The sequence below is a fragment of the Eretmochelys imbricata genome, chromosome 7 (genome assembly GCF_965152235.1).
Source record: "Eretmochelys imbricata isolate rEreImb1 chromosome 7, rEreImb1.hap1, whole genome shotgun sequence".
Lineage (NCBI taxonomy): Eukaryota > Metazoa > Chordata > Testudines > Cheloniidae > Eretmochelys > Eretmochelys imbricata.
In genome coordinates, this window is record NC_135578.1 from 100,536,839 (window position 1) to 100,554,482 (window position 17,644).

General features: G+C 42.6%; 1 protein-coding gene across 5 annotated transcripts in view; it reads right to left on the reverse strand.

The window, feature by feature from the left end:
• MGMT (O-6-methylguanine-DNA methyltransferase) overlaps positions 1-17,644 on the reverse strand; it is a 301,235-nt gene that overhangs the window by 223,235 nt on the left and 60,356 nt on the right. For 3 of the 5 annotated variants that reach the window (XM_077822896.1, XM_077822893.1, XM_077822892.1), the window contains exon 3: positions 1,757-1,896. The exons of the other annotated variants lie outside the window; for them this stretch is intronic. In XM_077822896.1, coding sequence (XP_077679022.1) covers positions 1,757-1,896 — 140 coding nt within the window. The remainder of the gene's footprint in view (positions 1-1,756; positions 1,897-17,644) is intronic. 5 annotated transcript variants of the gene reach the window in all.

Here is a 17,644-nt window from a genome sequence, read left to right on the forward strand (position 1 = left end):
AATTCAATATTAAAAAGGAGCACAAGAAAACTGGAATGCTTAGAATGCCAGGTCAGAGAAGATGTTATTTTTGCCAAGTGTGAACTGACATTGATAAACATGTTTTGGGCGGGTTGTTTGGGTTAGAGAAAAACAAAAATGTATTCTGGTTTTCAATTTCAAACTAGTATATATATTGTGCATACACATGATTTATATACTATTATTACACAAATATAAAAATGTATAAGGATAATAAAAATAGCAAAAAACAAAAATGGGGGGAATACACAAATCAAAGGAGCATTTCAAAATTGAAAGAAATACAGAGAAAAACAAAACAATGAAGTTAGGAAGAGAAAAAAAGTGAATCAAACCCAGTCACTTCAGGAAAACAGACACCACACACATGCGGATGAAAGTAAAGGCTGCAACTTTATTAACTGACTGAACTACTCAGCAATAATGATCCCACCCTGCAAGACACAGGGTACTGACATACCTTCTCTAGTCCCGTGTTGGATTTATCCAAGAAGTGACTCCAATAGCCATAGGAAACCTGCTCTGGACCCCAATCAAAGTTATTACAAACACGTAAAACACGTCAAGCACTCAAAAGTCATAATATACCAGAATTAAAACTGCCTCTGCAAATCTAATTCTTTGTGCATATGCATTATGATACGACACAATCCTTTGCTATATGACCACATACTATTTTTCCCGCACATGGATGGTCAACAAAGTTTGAACCGAGGATTTGGAGTCACATATTAATTCTACCATTTGAGCTAAAAGAGTAACTGGTAGTAGCAGTAAACTTATCTTTTATATGTACCAGCTCCTTGAACAGGACCCAACATACACTTTGCCACTGTGTTACCCAACTATTTGTGAGTCAGCAATAAAATGCTGGGTGTTGGGATTCCAGAGTCCTGTTCCTAGCTCTGAGATAGCAGCATGGTCCAAGATGGGACAGTGGTATAATCTGTGAATATAGCAGGGGCATAGCCAAGCATATTTTGCATATTTGTTTTGTGAGGCAGCATGGCTAAGGGGGTAAGACTTAGGCACGTCATATTAGAGACGCGGTTTTATTTCCAGATAAGGGTATAATACCTCTTTCAGTAATAAGGACTGTGGACTGCAGAAATACTAACTGTAGTCTATAGAAGAGGTAAGCCTAGACATCACCACCTCCTGGATACAGGCTAGTATTTTGTGAAGAGGTCCCTCTCTGTGTCTGTCTCTCTCCAACATTTTTATGTTTTACTTCTATGAAATAAGTAGGGATGCCAATTTTGGTTGGACATATTCCTGGAGGTTTCTTTGCAGGACATAATCTTTAATTAAAGATTAATCTTTAATTCCTGGAGACTCCAGGCCAATCCTGGAGGGATGGCAAACCCAGAAACAAGCCCTTTCAATTTTTAAGTTTCACTGTTTCTCCAAAGATAGTAATAAAGGCTGAGAAGAAACTGCCCACATAATTTAAACAAATGCTCAAAATTTTAGAATTTGCTTGAAATAGCATTAAAGGTAGAACAGACATTCAGAGATAAACATGGATGGGGTAGTAAATCAATTTCTTGGAGCTGCCACTCCTTTAGGGTAACTCAATGATGATTCTGATTTTAAAATAGAAATTACTGTATTTCCAAATATACAGCTAATATAAATAATTATGCATAGTTACTTTTTTAGCGTGGTTTTAATCTGAGAATTCTGCATTCAGCATCATGTACTTATGCACAAAATCAACAGAACACAAACTTACCTGTTTTGTGACAGAACATTTTCCTTAAATTGTATTTCATGTACACCTGTTCCACATCCAGATATTTCAATTCTTCCCACAGGGCTGTTCAGCATTACATGCATCTTCTTACACTGAGTTTTTCCATCTTTTAAAGCAACCTGCTCACAAGAGAATAATAAAATTGTAAAATGTGTGTATATTTTCCCCAAGGAGCCGGCATCTCAACAATCTGTAACTTTAAGCATATTTTGTATAGTTTTGCAAAAATAATTTCTTTAAGGGCTTAAATAGAGAAAAATCCTAGTAAGCAAAAACAAGGATTCACACTACTTAAATTTACTCAAATTATATGCTGTATTTTTGTCATCCATCCTACATCTGAGTAGTGGTAATTCAGTCTGTTATGAGAAGTCAACATTAAATAGCATCTACATTAAAAATAATAAAAAATGTTAAATAACTCAGCACTGACCTCTACAAAAAAAATAATCACATGGAATAGCAGTTTTATGGTTGATTTGTTAGTGAACACTAAAGAAAAAGTTTTTTTACATTGATTTCAAAGAGATTATTATGACAATAAAGCATATTCACTGGTTTACAGTGGCAATATTATGTAAATAATAACTGCGGAAGCTCATATGGAATGGCTGTGCTGGAAAAATCAATCACTGTTCAGTAAAGGACACACATTTTTCATTCCTATCATTAACAGTCAACTTTTTATGGCTACCAATAGAGTGCCAAACATTTTTCAGGTTTTCTTCAGGATCAACAACAGATGTAAAAATTTTATTAAAGTTAATGTTTAAAATCAAATGTACACAAGTTAAGAGGGAAGGTACTGTACATCTTGGGTCGGGCTTAGGTTATGGGGGATTGAAAGTATCGGTTACAAGGATCACGAGATATTTACATGTCACGTAACCAGCATAGATCCAGATAGGGCTGTGGGAGTTTTTAAAGCATCAGTGGATAAATGGGCTAGGGTATACATTCCCTCTAAGACATATTCATCTTTATTTGGTTACAAAAATATTTTTAACCAATAGGTATTTAGAGTGTACTATTTACATTTTAGTGTTTAACTCATTAGATATAAGTTGCGTATTATTATTATTAATTATTCTGCCATGTGGGGGCACCTAAGAGTCCAAGTTACAGGGCCCTACTGTGGTAGGCACTGTACATACATAGAACAAAAAGATAATCTCCGCCCCAAACAGCTTACAACCTAAGTGTAGCAAGAATAAGATAAGAATAAGATTGACAACTAAAAACAGGTAAATTTAACAGACAGGAGAAACATGAGGAAATAATGAGACAAAACTGGTCAGAGTGATGAGCATTGGGCTTTATTGTGCCTTTGTTCAAAACACTTAAACCAGCAATGAGAGGAAAGTGCAAGATTCACAACGATGTAGATACCTGAAAAAAAGTGATGCCAAGAAGGACTAAAGTAATAGTGGATACCGCAATTTATTCCCAAGCATAAACATATATATGAATATGCTTGTATAAACACAGATACACAGACACAACCACACACACATTATTTTGTCTGACACACACAAAAGGTATGGATACTTATAAACTCCATTTATACTTGATTAGTCAGCTTCCCGAAAATCAAAAGCTGCCTTAAAAATTCTGATTAAAATATCATGAGGTTCCTTTATTTTACTTGTGGCCTTTGAACATCTGATGTTCACATATCCAAGCTTTGCTGTGCAACTACGAGAGCTATAACTCCCTTTTATTTTTTAATGAAAGCTGAGATTCTCATGTAATCACAGAACTCATACAGTGGTTTTCCTAAAGCCCTAACTCTTTATCACGAGATTTGGCAACAATGGAACTTGTGCCTGTCACATTTTCCCCAGCAACACAGGGAGTAGAGTGCAATGAAGCTCTGCTCTGCTATACCTATACTCCACAGGCACAGAATCCAATACGGACCTTTAAGTCAGTGATGGAAGTTAGAGATGCCTTTCAGCATCCCCAAGTCATGTCAGGACTGAGCACCTGTAAACCAAGAATTAGGGAGCCAGAATTCCCTGCCACTTTCCCCTCTCATACGTGCCAAGTAGAATCATGATGCAGAGAAAATATGCCCCACAATATTCAGTTTGAGGCATCTTAGTACCAAGGAATGTTGAAAATCTGAAAAAAAAATGTTGTTTTTAGAGATGTGTTGCTCATGTCCATTCCATTCTAGGTGTTTGCATGCCCATGTGCACAGTTGTCAGAGACTTTTGCCTTAGCGATATCTGTAGGGTTGGCTGTGGGAGCCCCCTTGAGTGCCCTGCTCATACATTGGCATATTAGGCGCCACTAACCCTATGCCCTCTCAGTTCCCTCTTGTTGACAACTCCAGGAGGATGGGTAATGGAATGGACATGAGCAACACGAAGAACAGTTACGAAAGGTAGGTAACTGCTTTTTTCTTCTTCGAGTGCTTGCTCATGTCGATTCCATTCCAGGTGACTCACAAGCAGTCTCTTGTGATGGGCTCAGAGTTCACAGTCTCGTGGCTTGCAGTACTGCCCTACTAAAGCCAGTGTCGTCCACAGCCTGCTGGGTAAGTGTATAGTGGGACGTGAACGGATGGACAGATGACCAGGTGGCCGCCCTGTAGATATTCTGTATAGGCACCTGGGCCAGAAAAGCTGCCGAAGAGGCCTGCACCCTGGTCGAGTAGGTGGTGACAATTGCCAGGAGCTGCACTTTCGCTTGATCATAGCAGAAGCGATCCAAGAAGAAATTCTTCGAGTGGATACAGGATGACCTTTCTTCCTGTCAGCCACCGTGACGAACAATTGTGTTGACTTACGGAATGGCTTGGTCCTGTTGATGTAGAAGGCTAGAGCCTTCCTAACATCCGAGGCATGCAGTCTACGCCCCTCCTCCTCCGACTTCTGTGGCTTTGGAAAGACCGGTAAGAAATGTCCTGGCTTGAATTAAACTGAAGTGAGCTGTAGCTTATGAAAGCTTATGCTCAAATAAATTTGTTAGTCTCTAAGGTGCCACAAGTACTCCTTTTCATCTTGGGCAGGAGAGCCGGGTGCGGTCTCAGATGGATTTTGTCCAAGTAGAAGACCGTATAAGGTGGTTCTGAGGTGAGCGCACAAATCTCAGAGACTCTACGGGCTGAAGTCACCATGACCAAGATTGCAACCTTCCAGGACAGGAGAAGGAGAGAACAGGAAGCCAAAGGCTAGAAAGTAGGACCCGTGAGCTGCAACAGCACCAGGTTCAAGTCCCATAGAGGAACAGGGTCCTTGACATGTGGATAGAGGCTCTCAAGGCCCTTTATCCAAGATCCAACAGGTGAACTGCTTCCACTTGACCAGGTAGGTTGCTCTGGTAGAGGGCTTTCTACTTCCCAACAGGAAGTAGGTCCCTCCAGCAACCATGGCGGAGCTGTCAAGGCCTGGTTTTGTCTGCTGACTCTAGTGGGCAACTGGCGAGGTGAAGGCGAGTAGCAACGCCTGCCGGAGGAGTGGTACCAGGGTGACTGGTACCGGCACCATGATCCTGAGTGGCCCCTCCAGGATGGTGACCGAAGTCTAGGAGACTGCCTGGAGGAGGGTGACTGGGGTCTAGGCGACCTGTGGCTGGAAGTTCACCAGTATCGGCAGTACGGGGAATGGCATCTCAGCTCTGGAGTCCTGTGCCTAGTGGGCGGGGAGCTTGTCGGGGACCTGGGTCTTCTAGCTTGAGAGCTAGGATACAGTGCTGGGGTCCAAGATCGTGGAGACGGAGATGTGCACCTGCAGTCCAGTGACCAGGGGTGCTCAGCCATTCTGTGAGGCTGCACTGCAATAGGCTTGCCCCTTCCGTGCCAGGGCCGTAACCAAGTCAGCCACCTGGTGTGGCGCCTGCGGAGCCGGTCGGCTTTTCTCTTTAGCTGCCGGTACCGCTTCAGACACAGACGGCCCTGGGAAAGGCCGGGGACCCTTGCCACTTCCCGGGATCAGGGATGGATCCCTGGCTGGGTTGAGGAGTCCGACCACAGTGGTACCTCCATGAAGCCCCACAGTAGGTGCATGGCCTGACAAAGGTCCTTTGACCACAAGCCCCTTCATAGAATCATAGAATATCAGGGTTGGAAGGGATCTCAAGAGGTCATCTAGTCCAGCCCCCTGCTCAAAGCAGGACCAATCCCCAACTAAATCATCCCAGCCAGGGCTTTGCCAAGCCTGACCTTAAAAACCTCATAGGAAGGAGGAGATTCAACCACCTCCCTAGGTAACCCATTCCAGTGCTTCACCACCCTCCTAGAACAAAAGTTTTTCCTAATATCCAACCTAAACCTCCCCCACTGCAACTTGAGACCATTACTCCTCATTCTGTCATCTGCTACCACTGAGAACAATCTAGATCCATCCTCTTTGGAACCCCCTTTCAGGTAGTTGAAAGCAGCCACTAAATCCCCCCTCATTCTTCTCTTCTGCAGAATAAATTATCCCAGTTCCCTCAGCCTCTCCTCATAAGTCATGTGCTCCAGACCCCTAATCATTTTTGTTGCCCTCTGCTGGACTCTTTCCAATTTTTCCACTACACTTCTTGTAGCTTGTGGCCCAAAACTGGACACAGTACTCCAGATGAGGCCTCACAAATGCCGAATACAGAGGAATTATCATCATGTCCCTCGATGTGTTGGCAATGCCCCTACTTATACAGCCCAAAATGCTGTTAGCCTTGTTGGCAACAAGGGCACACTGTTGACTCATATCCAGCTTCTCGTCCACTGTAACCCTTAGGTCCTTTTCTGCAGAACTGCTGCCTAGCCATTCGGTCCCTAGTCTGTAGCAGTGCATGGGATTCTTCCGTCCTAAGTGCAGGACTCTGCACTTGTCCTTGTTGAACCTCAGACTTCTTTTGGCTCAATCCTCTAAATTTGTCTAGGTCCCTCTGTATCCTATCCCTACCTTCCAGCATATCTACCACTCCTCCCAGTTTAGTGTCATTTGCAAACTTGCTGAGGGTGCAATCCACGCCATCCTCCAGATCGTCAATGAAGATATTGAACAAAACTGGCCCCAAGACTGACCCTTGGGGCACTCCGCTTGAGATTGGCTGCCAATGGATATCATGGAGCCATTGATCACTACCTGTTGAGCCCAATGATCTAGCCAGCTTTCTATCCACCTTATAGTCCATTCATCCAGCCCATATTTCTTTAACTTGCTGGCAAGAATACTGTGGGAGACCGTATCAAAAGCTTTGCTAAAGTCAAGGAACAACACGTCTGCTTTCCCCTCATCCACAGAGCCAGTTATCTAGTCATAGAAGGCAATTAGGTTAGTCAGGCATGACCTGCCCTTGGTGAATCCTCTCCTCCAAGTGATTCGGAATTGATACCTTGAGGACCTGCTCCATGATTTTTCCAGGGACTGAGGTGAGGCTAACTGGCCCGTAGTTCCCCGGATCCTCCTCCTTCACTTTTTTAAAGATGGGCACTACATTAGCCTTTTTCCAATCATCCGGGACCTCCCCGATCACCATGAGTTTTCAAAGATAACGGCCAATGGCTCTGCAATCACATCCGCCAACTCCTTTAGCACCCTTGGATGCACTGCATGCCGCCCCATGGACTTGTGCTCATCCAGCTTTTCTAAATAGTACTGAACCACTTTTCTCCATAGAGGGCTTCGTCCTTCGGTGCTGAGGGGCTCCTCTTCTTCTGGCACTTCTTCAGCACTGGTAAGGGGGAATGGTACCAGGCAGAGCCTGGTTGGCCAGTGGTGCGCTTCACACTGAAGCTGAAGTATTCGGCGTGGGTTCCCCTGCAAGGCATGGGTTCCGCTCTGACCCAGGGCGAAGCGCAGCCTCCATGAGATGGGCCCTCAAGCAGATATCCAGCTCTTTTGTGTGTGAGGATGAAAGTTTTTACAAATATGATACCTATCCTTTCTATGGGCTTCCCCCAAACACTTCAGACAGCTGTCGTGGGGGTTACTCATCGGCATTGGCCTGCTGCATGACACACATGACTTGAAACCGGGAGAGCAGGGCATGCCCTGCTCAGGGACAAAGTCCCAGCCAGGTCTCTAAGTACTCTAACTTAACGCTACAAAGACTAACCAACTACTATTAACTATGTACAGATTAGGTAGAACAAAAGTCTATGAAAAACTGCTAACGCTCTTGCAGATTGCAAAAAGAGGCGCTCCAATCAACCGTCATGAGTGGTAAGAAGGAACTGAGAGGGCCTAGGGTCGGCCTAATATACCAACTCATGAGCGTGACACTCAAAGGGGAGCCACAGCTGACCCTACAGACACCACTAAGGCAAAAATCTGACAACTGTGCATGTGGGTGTGCAAACACCTAGAATGGAATCGACATGAGCAAGCACTTGAAGAACACGACACCTTACCCAACACTAAACTTGAAAAAACAAGCAAGAAAGCAGGAGAAACTGACTTCTGAAGGAAAGATTATGAAAATGGAGATATCTAGAACAACAACTAAGGAGAGGGAAAAAGGACATTGCTCTCTACACATAGTCGAAGTACACATGTACTTATTTATGGTTGTGAAAAATCAAACAAGGTGACAACAAAGAGTTAAGGAAATTAAAAATTTAGATTAATTGACAGGAAAAAATCCTAAAAGTCAAGTTTACTAGACCATGGAACAGTCTTCCAAGGGAAATGGTGAAAGTCCCATTGTTTGAGTCATTTAAAACTGGAAAATACAAAATAATTATTTATTATTTTTACGGCATCTAATGTGTGCTAGACGACATCGGAAGGAGTCCTATGCAGACAACAGGACAATTAGATTTACTAAAAGGTGTTTTACATTTCTACTTTCAATTATATCAAAATCTCCTAACATACTCTACTGCAAGTGATCCCTGTCTTTTATTATTTTTCCTAATATTGTTAATCCATCAACAAATTTATAAGACAGTCCACACAACAGAGGTGATATTAGATCTTTCTATTTCTTGGCTAAACCAATAAAAATATAAACACACCCTCACCAAAAGTCTGCACTATTAATGAAAAAGCAGACCTCAGTATACCTATATCTGTAGTTATATAGCTAGAGAGCAATGACTAATTAAACTTTGTAAAGAAAATAAATCAGAGGAATAAATTCTCTAAATACTGGCTCCTGCTATAATGGTTAGAACTCTAGTTTGGAATCAACCTACAGTTCATATAACTGGATTTCATAGTGATTACTCAACAGCCAATATTTTGAACACTTAAATGATTAAATAAACGTGTGGCATACCCTTAAGGGCTTTTCTCTTGGCTTCATGCTTTCTGACAATTATGAGGCCAATGCAGTATGTCCAGGGTATGATGGCAACTGTATTCACATACTGATCCCCTGCCTTGCAGAAAGGCTCATCCTGATCAAGCAATACTTTTCTGCAAGATCATACAAGCCTAATCTAGAATGAGTTTACCCTAAGCTAGGGAAATGGTTGATTTTAATTGAATGCTGAAAAGAAATTGATTTTCATGGCTATTTAGAGATCAATTGAAAAATGAAATAAATTTTGTATCATCCCCCCTTTTAACATGAATAGGCATTTAAATAGTAATGTCCTGAATTAACTCCTTAGTGGTGGAGGTTGGTATTTCCCTGTGCCAACAGCAAGAGTAGAAATTCTAAGAGTTTGCATTGTTACAGCATCAGAATATTCTGATTTCCACCTCCATATGGTTAGATTAAGAAATTGACAATTCTTGTTGGACTCTGTTTTTTCATTCCCCCCCACCCTTCTTCTAGTACTTGCTTCTCCTGTTGATGACTGAAACCAAAACATTCAAGATCAGTTAGCACATTATTTACCTCCCCCTTCCCCTTTTCTTGCTCCTAGTTAGATATTTGTGTCTGCCCACTGGTATTTCATACTGCTTTTTGTTATTGGCTTACACAGAGCTAAAAATGTCCCTGCCTTGTCCTGTTACTTCATCAATGAGTTTGTAAAGTTGAAAACAGTGTAAAAAAGTTTGAGTAAAAAAATTAAAGCTACATGTTATGAATCTACAGCAAAGATTTCACTGAATTTTAATAAGTGTCTGACAAAACAAGTACTGTCATCTGATAAATTACAAAGTAAATAACTCAAGGTCATGCCGACAGCCTTATCAGAATCATAGCGGTAACATCAGGGGATGCTATCATGGTGTTAACCGGTAAATCACTATATGGTTCATAGCATTATACACCCTAATTTCAGCTGCTTAACACTTAGAAATAATGTATTTCTGAATGAAAAAAGGCATCCATGTTAACCTAATATCAAACTTGGGCAAAAACACAAACAAAATGAGCTCACTGTTGCTTTAGTTAGAAAAGTGTCAGTCTCAGAAATCAGAAATCACCATTTTTAAACATTAATTTTGCTCTTGGTGTTCAGAAACAGGATTTGTGCCAGATCTTCATGTGCAGCTGAGCAGTGATATTCCCCATACTTCTACCTCTGATCCCTGGGACTGCTTGGTCCAAAGTACAATCTGGAGCAACCCTAAGGCTACTCCAAGTTAAGCAGCCTTGTAAGAGCTCATGGGGGGGGGGGGAGGGGAGGGAAGAAAAGGAGGGCATTTCACTGGTAGAGGTTGCTGACACAAAGCATTTCCAGACATGTGCTCTCCCACCCCCATACACAGCCTATATAGTGAGGCAGCTGCTATGGAGCTGGCTGTATCATCTTTATCCTTCTCAAGGATTATCTCTGTTCTTCACCTCTGGTCAGGAAATGCCCAAATGCCCAAACGACAGCACAATCCCTTAGGGCAGCACAAAAGGAAACACTAGGCTTTAGGATCTGGCTCTGCACATTGCAAATGTAATTAAGTTTGCAAATTTAACACCATCAATTTGGGCTTGAATAGGGACTGGGAGTGGCTGGCTCACTACAAAAGCAATTCTCCCTCTCTTGGTACTGACACCTCCTCATCAATTATTGGGACTGCACCACATCCACCCTGACTGAATTGCCCTTCAACATTGGTTCTCCACTTGTAAGGTAACTCTCTTCTCTTCATGTGCCAATATATATTTATGCCTATATCTGTAATTTTCACTCCATGAATCTGAAGAAGTGGGTTTTTTACCCACAAAAGCTTATGCCCAAATAAATCTGAGTCTTTAAGGTGCCACCGGACTCCATGTTGTTTTTAACAGAGTTTAGACACTTTTGAAAATGGCACTTCATACTTTTTGAAAATTTTACCCAAAAGACTTGTATTTACTACATGTATTGACTCCACAAATTAAAATGCAAGTCCTATACTAAAATTTAATCTAATAACTGTTCTGTTTGGTCACATTTTAATGCAATGGTGATAGTCTGAGTTGTACTTTAAACTACATATTGTGCTCAGTTCACAGTCTGAGTCAGCAGGCTGCATAGCAGCAAGATCTGCAGAGGAGGAGGAAATCCTCCGTCAGGCAAATGATTGCAACACACTTTTAAGCAGGGGGAATTTGTCTCGCTGGCCAAATGGAGGGAACAGTGTTTTATGGCTGGGGAGGGAGGAAAGCAAAACTGCTGCAAAAGGGGACGAGGGCCCAGAGTGGCGATGCTGACTCATCCCCTGGATGGAAGGGCTAAAAAGGGGCAGCCTGTGTGGTGAAGCCCCCTTTTACATGGAGCAGGCTGAGGCAGGGAGCTGGCACCAGGAGCCCGCCAAGAACCTGAGCGCTATTGAACCTTGGGGTAGAATGGTTATCAGTGTAGCATGGAGAGCAGCTGGTTCTGCTCATGTGGCAGAGCTACAAGACAAGTTCTAATATTCATGCAATTACAAGGCCAGTCACCAAATGACTCATTATGGAGGAGAGGGTGCTGCGGTACATGGTGTCGCTGGCAACTTGCCAATTGGCATCCTCAACAATCTTGAATTGCCTCCCAGCTGTTACGTTCATCAGTGGGATAAATGGATATCCATGTCCACACAGTGGTTTTAACTCAAAGGTTTCTGGCAGGTTGTCACATTCCAATGGCCCTATGGAGGAGTCATGTTGGCCCATTACAGATAACATTCTTAGGGATCTACACGGTCTTGTTCAGAGCAGCATTCTTGATAGCAATTTTTGGTGCTTTCCGGATCAGCTAGATAGTTCCTGAGTTTTGTAGGGGCTCTGTGGGAGGGGACTTGGAACTGCATGATGTTCACTGGCAGGGACAAGTAGGGATATTAAACTTGCAATGGTCAATGACTGATCAAGGAGGCTGGGAAGAATCTGTTATCCTCCAGGAAGGTAGTGAGCTTGCTTCTGCCCAATGGAATTTGGTGCACACTTATTCAGAATCAAGGTCATAACAGCAGCAATATAGCTGGGAAAGGGGGCAGGGGCAATTCGGGCAACCAGGCATTGCATTCGGAAGCATACAAAATGTGTGCGTGACCTCGGGTCATGAGTCAACATAAACATGTGATTTCTTTCCAGATGTTGGAAGACCAGCCATGGAGACAGTGGTGTGGATCTGTGGGCACAGGATTGTTTTTTTATATGAACAGGCGCGCATCCTCGTTGCCTTGAGGGTTGGCCACCCGGGATCCAGCGATGGGGTGAGCATGAGTTGGCATGGAAGGAGGAGCATGCTATTTGACCAGCTGATGCCACTCCTGTGCACTGCATGGGCCTGCAGCGGTCAGCAATATAATGGTGGCACACCTTGGAAAACACTATTTTGGAATGTGTAAAGGGGTTGAATTAATGCACAGAGCAAAGAGACTTGAAACTGAACCTTCTATTTTTTCAGGAGAAAATAAAATTGTCTGGTCAGACATGCCTTAATGCAGGGTCTGGCGGGGAGAGGCTTTGGTGCCAATTTGTTTTGGCCAATATAAAAGAGAGCAGTAAGAGATGTCTGGGAATCCGACCGGGTTTGGGGGAAGCAGCCAAGCTAATTTCCAGCACCTCCTTATGGATGTCCAGTGCAGGTACTCCATAGGGAAGGTATACTGTGACTTGATAAATGGCTTGGAAAAGGACGTAAAAAGGAGATGTCTGTTAAAGGAACAAAATGGGAATGGGGACTCCTACGACTGGTACGGCAGGGAGTCAACCCCTCTTTCTTATACCCCATCTTAACTCTCCTGTGAGGGCTGGTGAATGGTAAGGTCCCAGCAATGGATTGGCTGGGGGGTCCTGGATGGAAAAAGGGGGGAGCTGGTGGAAGCCCAGAGATAATTATGGAATGAACATGGGGTTACTGCACTGTACGCTTTTATCTGCGAGGTAGTCCCAGAAATCTAATAATAAAGTAGCCTGGTTAAAACCACATCAAATGTCTCCTGTCCTTTCGGCACAGCCAGACAAAGAGTTACAGGAATTAAGACTGAAATATAGTCTGCCTACAGCCACTAAACCCTCCCGAGCCCACATGCTGACTGGGAAAGGCTACTGGAAAAACAACCCTACTCCAGAAGTCCCCTCTACAGCCATGTGAAAGGCATTATGTGGACATTTACTCCAATGCACTAAGGGATTGCCGACTCTCTCTTCAAATCTTGCTCCTTCCCAAAAAAATCCATCAAGCATTTTTGAATGCTGAAAGCTGCCCAGGAATACGTTGAGAGCTAGCTAAAAATGGAAAGGAAGATGTCAGAAATGTAAAGGAGTCTGCGAGAAGAGTCCCTTTCTAAAAATCGAAACCTTTCCTGAATATATTAACAGGTACACCTGCATTGGTCCATAGCAGACACTGGCTACCAGGATTAGATTTTCATTTAATGGGTTTTTCATTGTTGTAGGTCTGTTTTAAGTTGTAACTGTTTAAAACACAGTAATAAATTTTAACAGTGTTATTTTAAGGCACAATAGATGGCTGGATTTCTTATTTGTTAATTACACAGGGTAAAAATCAGAGCTGAATCTACTTATAGATGGTCTGTATTTTGCCCAAATTATTCTAAACATCAGGAATCTGCATCAGAGGTCCATTTTAGTACAAATTATACAAAAAAGATGAATGAGTTGCGAGCCTTCATCTGAGTCAAAATCAAGTTTAACTACCTAGCCACAAATGAAAATTCCAGATGGCAAACTAGAGAAAGAAAAAAGAGCTATATCCTTTTTCTTTTGTGGGGGAAAGAGGGAGTAAGCCGGGGGAGAGAGATGGGAGTTGCATGATGTAAGATTACATAATGAGATTAGCCACTTCCAGTACGAAAAGAATTTGTGAAAAAAAAGTGCACGTTCTAGTCATTTTGGGCTTGTTTGGCATTTTATGACATTCCTGCAATGACACATTACCTACCATGCAGCTACCACATACACGACTTATTTCTAAACACTGTCAACAGTATACTACCCACAACATAAAACAGGTTAATTTTTCAACTACCAGCTAGACATACAGTACCGCAGAGTGACAGTTTGTCACAAGGCAGTAAGGATGGTGGCAGTATAGTGTTAAGCACAAAACGTCAATTTTTAATCAGTTATGTCTTGGCAAGCATCAGCTTAAAATCTGACATGCTAACATAGAAACTCACTCTCTGTCGTCCACTAAAGTTAGGTTAATTCAGCTATCATTTAGTAAATTTGCAACTTGCTGGAATGGGCCACAGACCTGCTCAAATGCCATTACGCAAACGTCAATTTCGTGAGCTGCATTTTTCCAATTAAATTTAAGTCACATTTTAGCGGTCTCTAATTAAGTGGAAGGACAGAGAATGCCATAATGTGAGCACTTAAAGAAAAAACATACTTTCCATATTACCTATTGCTGCAATCCAGTTAGACCTCATAAGCATGACTGGGCTGGTTAAGTACGGGCATCACAAAGTCTAACTGCTACGGCAAGCTGTACACTAAAGCAGTACAATGCACTATTACATTAAATGATTAAATATGTAGCACTCATCTCTCTAAAGTCAATACTGAACCAGTGCCCAAGTGTAGCATTAGAGGAAACTGTTGCTGAAGGTGCAGTTCTTTACATAGAAAAGGGAAGCCAGAACCACCTGGTTTTAGAGATTTTATTAGCAATTCACTTTCTGTCATTACCTACTATCTATTTAAAATTCCTCCTGCAGTTTCAGTGAGATATGCTCCCTGTCCAGTCCTAAAATACGGTCTATTGTCATGTGCTGGTAAGTGAACAGATTCCTGGATATAGTTTGCCAAGTTTAAATGCTTGAGGATTGTTTTGAAAAGATATGAAAAGTGAAATAGTTCTAATTATTATTATTATTTGTGAGTGGTATTCTACACAGAGATGTTTAATACATATTTTGTTAGAGGACAAAAACAAAAATGAAGCAAAAATAGCTTCCTTTTAATTTGATTAGTCAGTCTGCCTTCCATCCTCATCTCCAAATAGAACGCTACTATATCATGCTGTATAACCCATCAGGAAGCATAAAAACAAGCAAGCTGTCAGACTACACAATCTAGAAATATACAGGTGACACAGCAGAGAACTGAACTGTTCGCAACTTTAGCAAGACTTCACTAGCTGTTGAATTTTTACTGCTGAGTAAAGGTGCTTAACTCCCAAGTTAGGCACTTACCTGTCCTCTGTGCCTTTGAAAATCTCCTCCTAAAAAATTAATGAAAGACTCTGTAGAAATGGAAAGGAGGCCAAAATATTTAAAAATAATTCAAGTAAAAAAAATACATCTGGATTTTCCTGTAAGAATCCAAATGCTTTATTACAACATTATAATTAATTGTGGTGAAAGAGCCAATTTGTATTGCACTAGATTGCATTGCTAGATGTTATTTATTGAGAGCCAGGGCCATGTTTGCTGGTGAATGCTAAATAAGCATTCATTTGCAGAGGTGGAGTTTTTCATATTCAGTTTACCTAACTGTAAATTTTCATCAAGGTAAAACCTGTTTTGAGATAAAACATCCTTTGAGTAACAAAAATGACCCAAGGAGAATAAAAGCAAATGATTAATCTGGAATCTGAGGACTGAATCAGGAGCTGACCTGGAACGTTAAAGGATTTATAAAAAGAAAAGGAGTACTTGTGGCACCTTAGAGACTAACCAATTTATTTGAGCATGAGCTTTCGTGAGCTACAGCTCACTTCATCGGATGCATACCGTGGAAACTGCAGCAGACATTATATACACACAGAGATCATGAAACAATACCTCCTCCCACCCCACTGTCCTGCTGGTAATAGCTTACCTAAAGTGATCATCAAGTTGGGCCATTTCCAGCACAAATCCAGGTTTTCTCACCCTCCACCCCCCCCACACACAAACTCACTCTCCTGCTGATAATAGCCCATCCAAAGTGACAACTCTCTTCACAATCTGCATGATAATCAAGGTGGGCCATTTCCTGCACAAATCCAGGTTCTCACCCCCTCACCTCCCTCCAAAAACCACACACACAAACTCACTCTCCTGCTGGTAATAGCTCATCCAAAGTGACCACTCTCCCTACAATGTGCATGGTAATCAAGGTGGGCCATGTCCAGCACAAATCCAGGCTCTCTCACCCCCCCCCCCCTTTTTTTCCCCAAGGGACACACACACACACACACAAACTCACTCTCCTGCTGGCAATAGCTCATCCAAACTGACCACTCTCCAAGTTTAAATCCAAGTTTAACCAGAACGTCGGGGGGGGGGGGGGGGGGAGATAGGAAAAAACAAGGGGAAATAGGCTACCTTGCATAATGACTTAGCCACTCCCAGTCTCTATTTAAGCCTAAATTAATAGTATCCAATTTGCAAATGAATTCCAATTCAGCAGTTTCTCGCTGGAGTCTGGATTTGAAGAAACTTCAAAATTCAAATTTCAAGAAACTTCCTGAAAAAGCACAAGATCAAATCCGCACAGACACACCCCTGGAACTCCAACCTGGGATATTCTATCTACTACCCAAGATCCATAAACCTGGAAATCCTGGGCGCCCCATCATCTCAGGCATTGGCACCCTGACAGCAGGATTGTCTGGCTATGCAGACTCCCTTCTCAGGCCCTACGCTACCAGCACTCCCAGCTACCTTCGAGACACCACTGACTTCCTGAGGAAACTTCAATCCCATCGGTGATCTTCCTAATAACACCATCCTGGCCACTATGGATGTAGAAGCCCTCTACACCAACATTCCACACAAAGATGGACTACAAGCGGTCAAGAACACTATCCCCGATAATGTCACGGCTAACCTGGTGGCTGAACTTTGTGACTTTGTGCTTACCCATAACTGTTTTACATTTGGGGACAATGTATACCTTCAGATCAGCGGCACTGCTATGGGTACCCGCATGGTCCCACAGTATGCCAACATTTTTATGGCTGATTTAGAACAACGCTTCCTCAGCTCTCGTCCCCTAAAGCCCCTACTCTACTTGCGCTATATTGATGACATCTTCATCATCTGGATCCATGGAAAAGAAGCCCTTGAAGAATTCCACCATGATTTCAACAACTTCCATCCCACCATCAACCTCAGCCTGGTCCAGTCCACACAAGAGATCCACTTCCTGGACACTACAGTGCTAATAAACGATGGTCACATAAACACCACCCTATACCGGAAACCTACTGACCGCTATTCCTACCTACATGCCTCCAGCTTTCACCCTGACCACACCACACGATCCATCATCTACAGCCAAGCTCTGTGATACAACCGCATTTGCTCCAACCCCTCAGACAGAGACAAACACCTACAAGATCTCTGTCAAGCTTTCTTACAACTACAATACCCACCTGCGGAAGTGAAGAAACAGATTGATAGAGCCAGAAGAGTTCCCAGTAGTCACCTACTACAGGACAGGCCTAACAAAGAAAATAACAGAACGCCACTAGCCGTCACCTTCAGCCCCCAACTAAAACCCCTCCAACGCATTATTAAGGATCTACAACCTATCCTAAAGGATGACCCAACACTCTCACAAATCTTGGGAGACAGGCCAGTCCTTGCCTACAGACAGCCCCCCAACCTG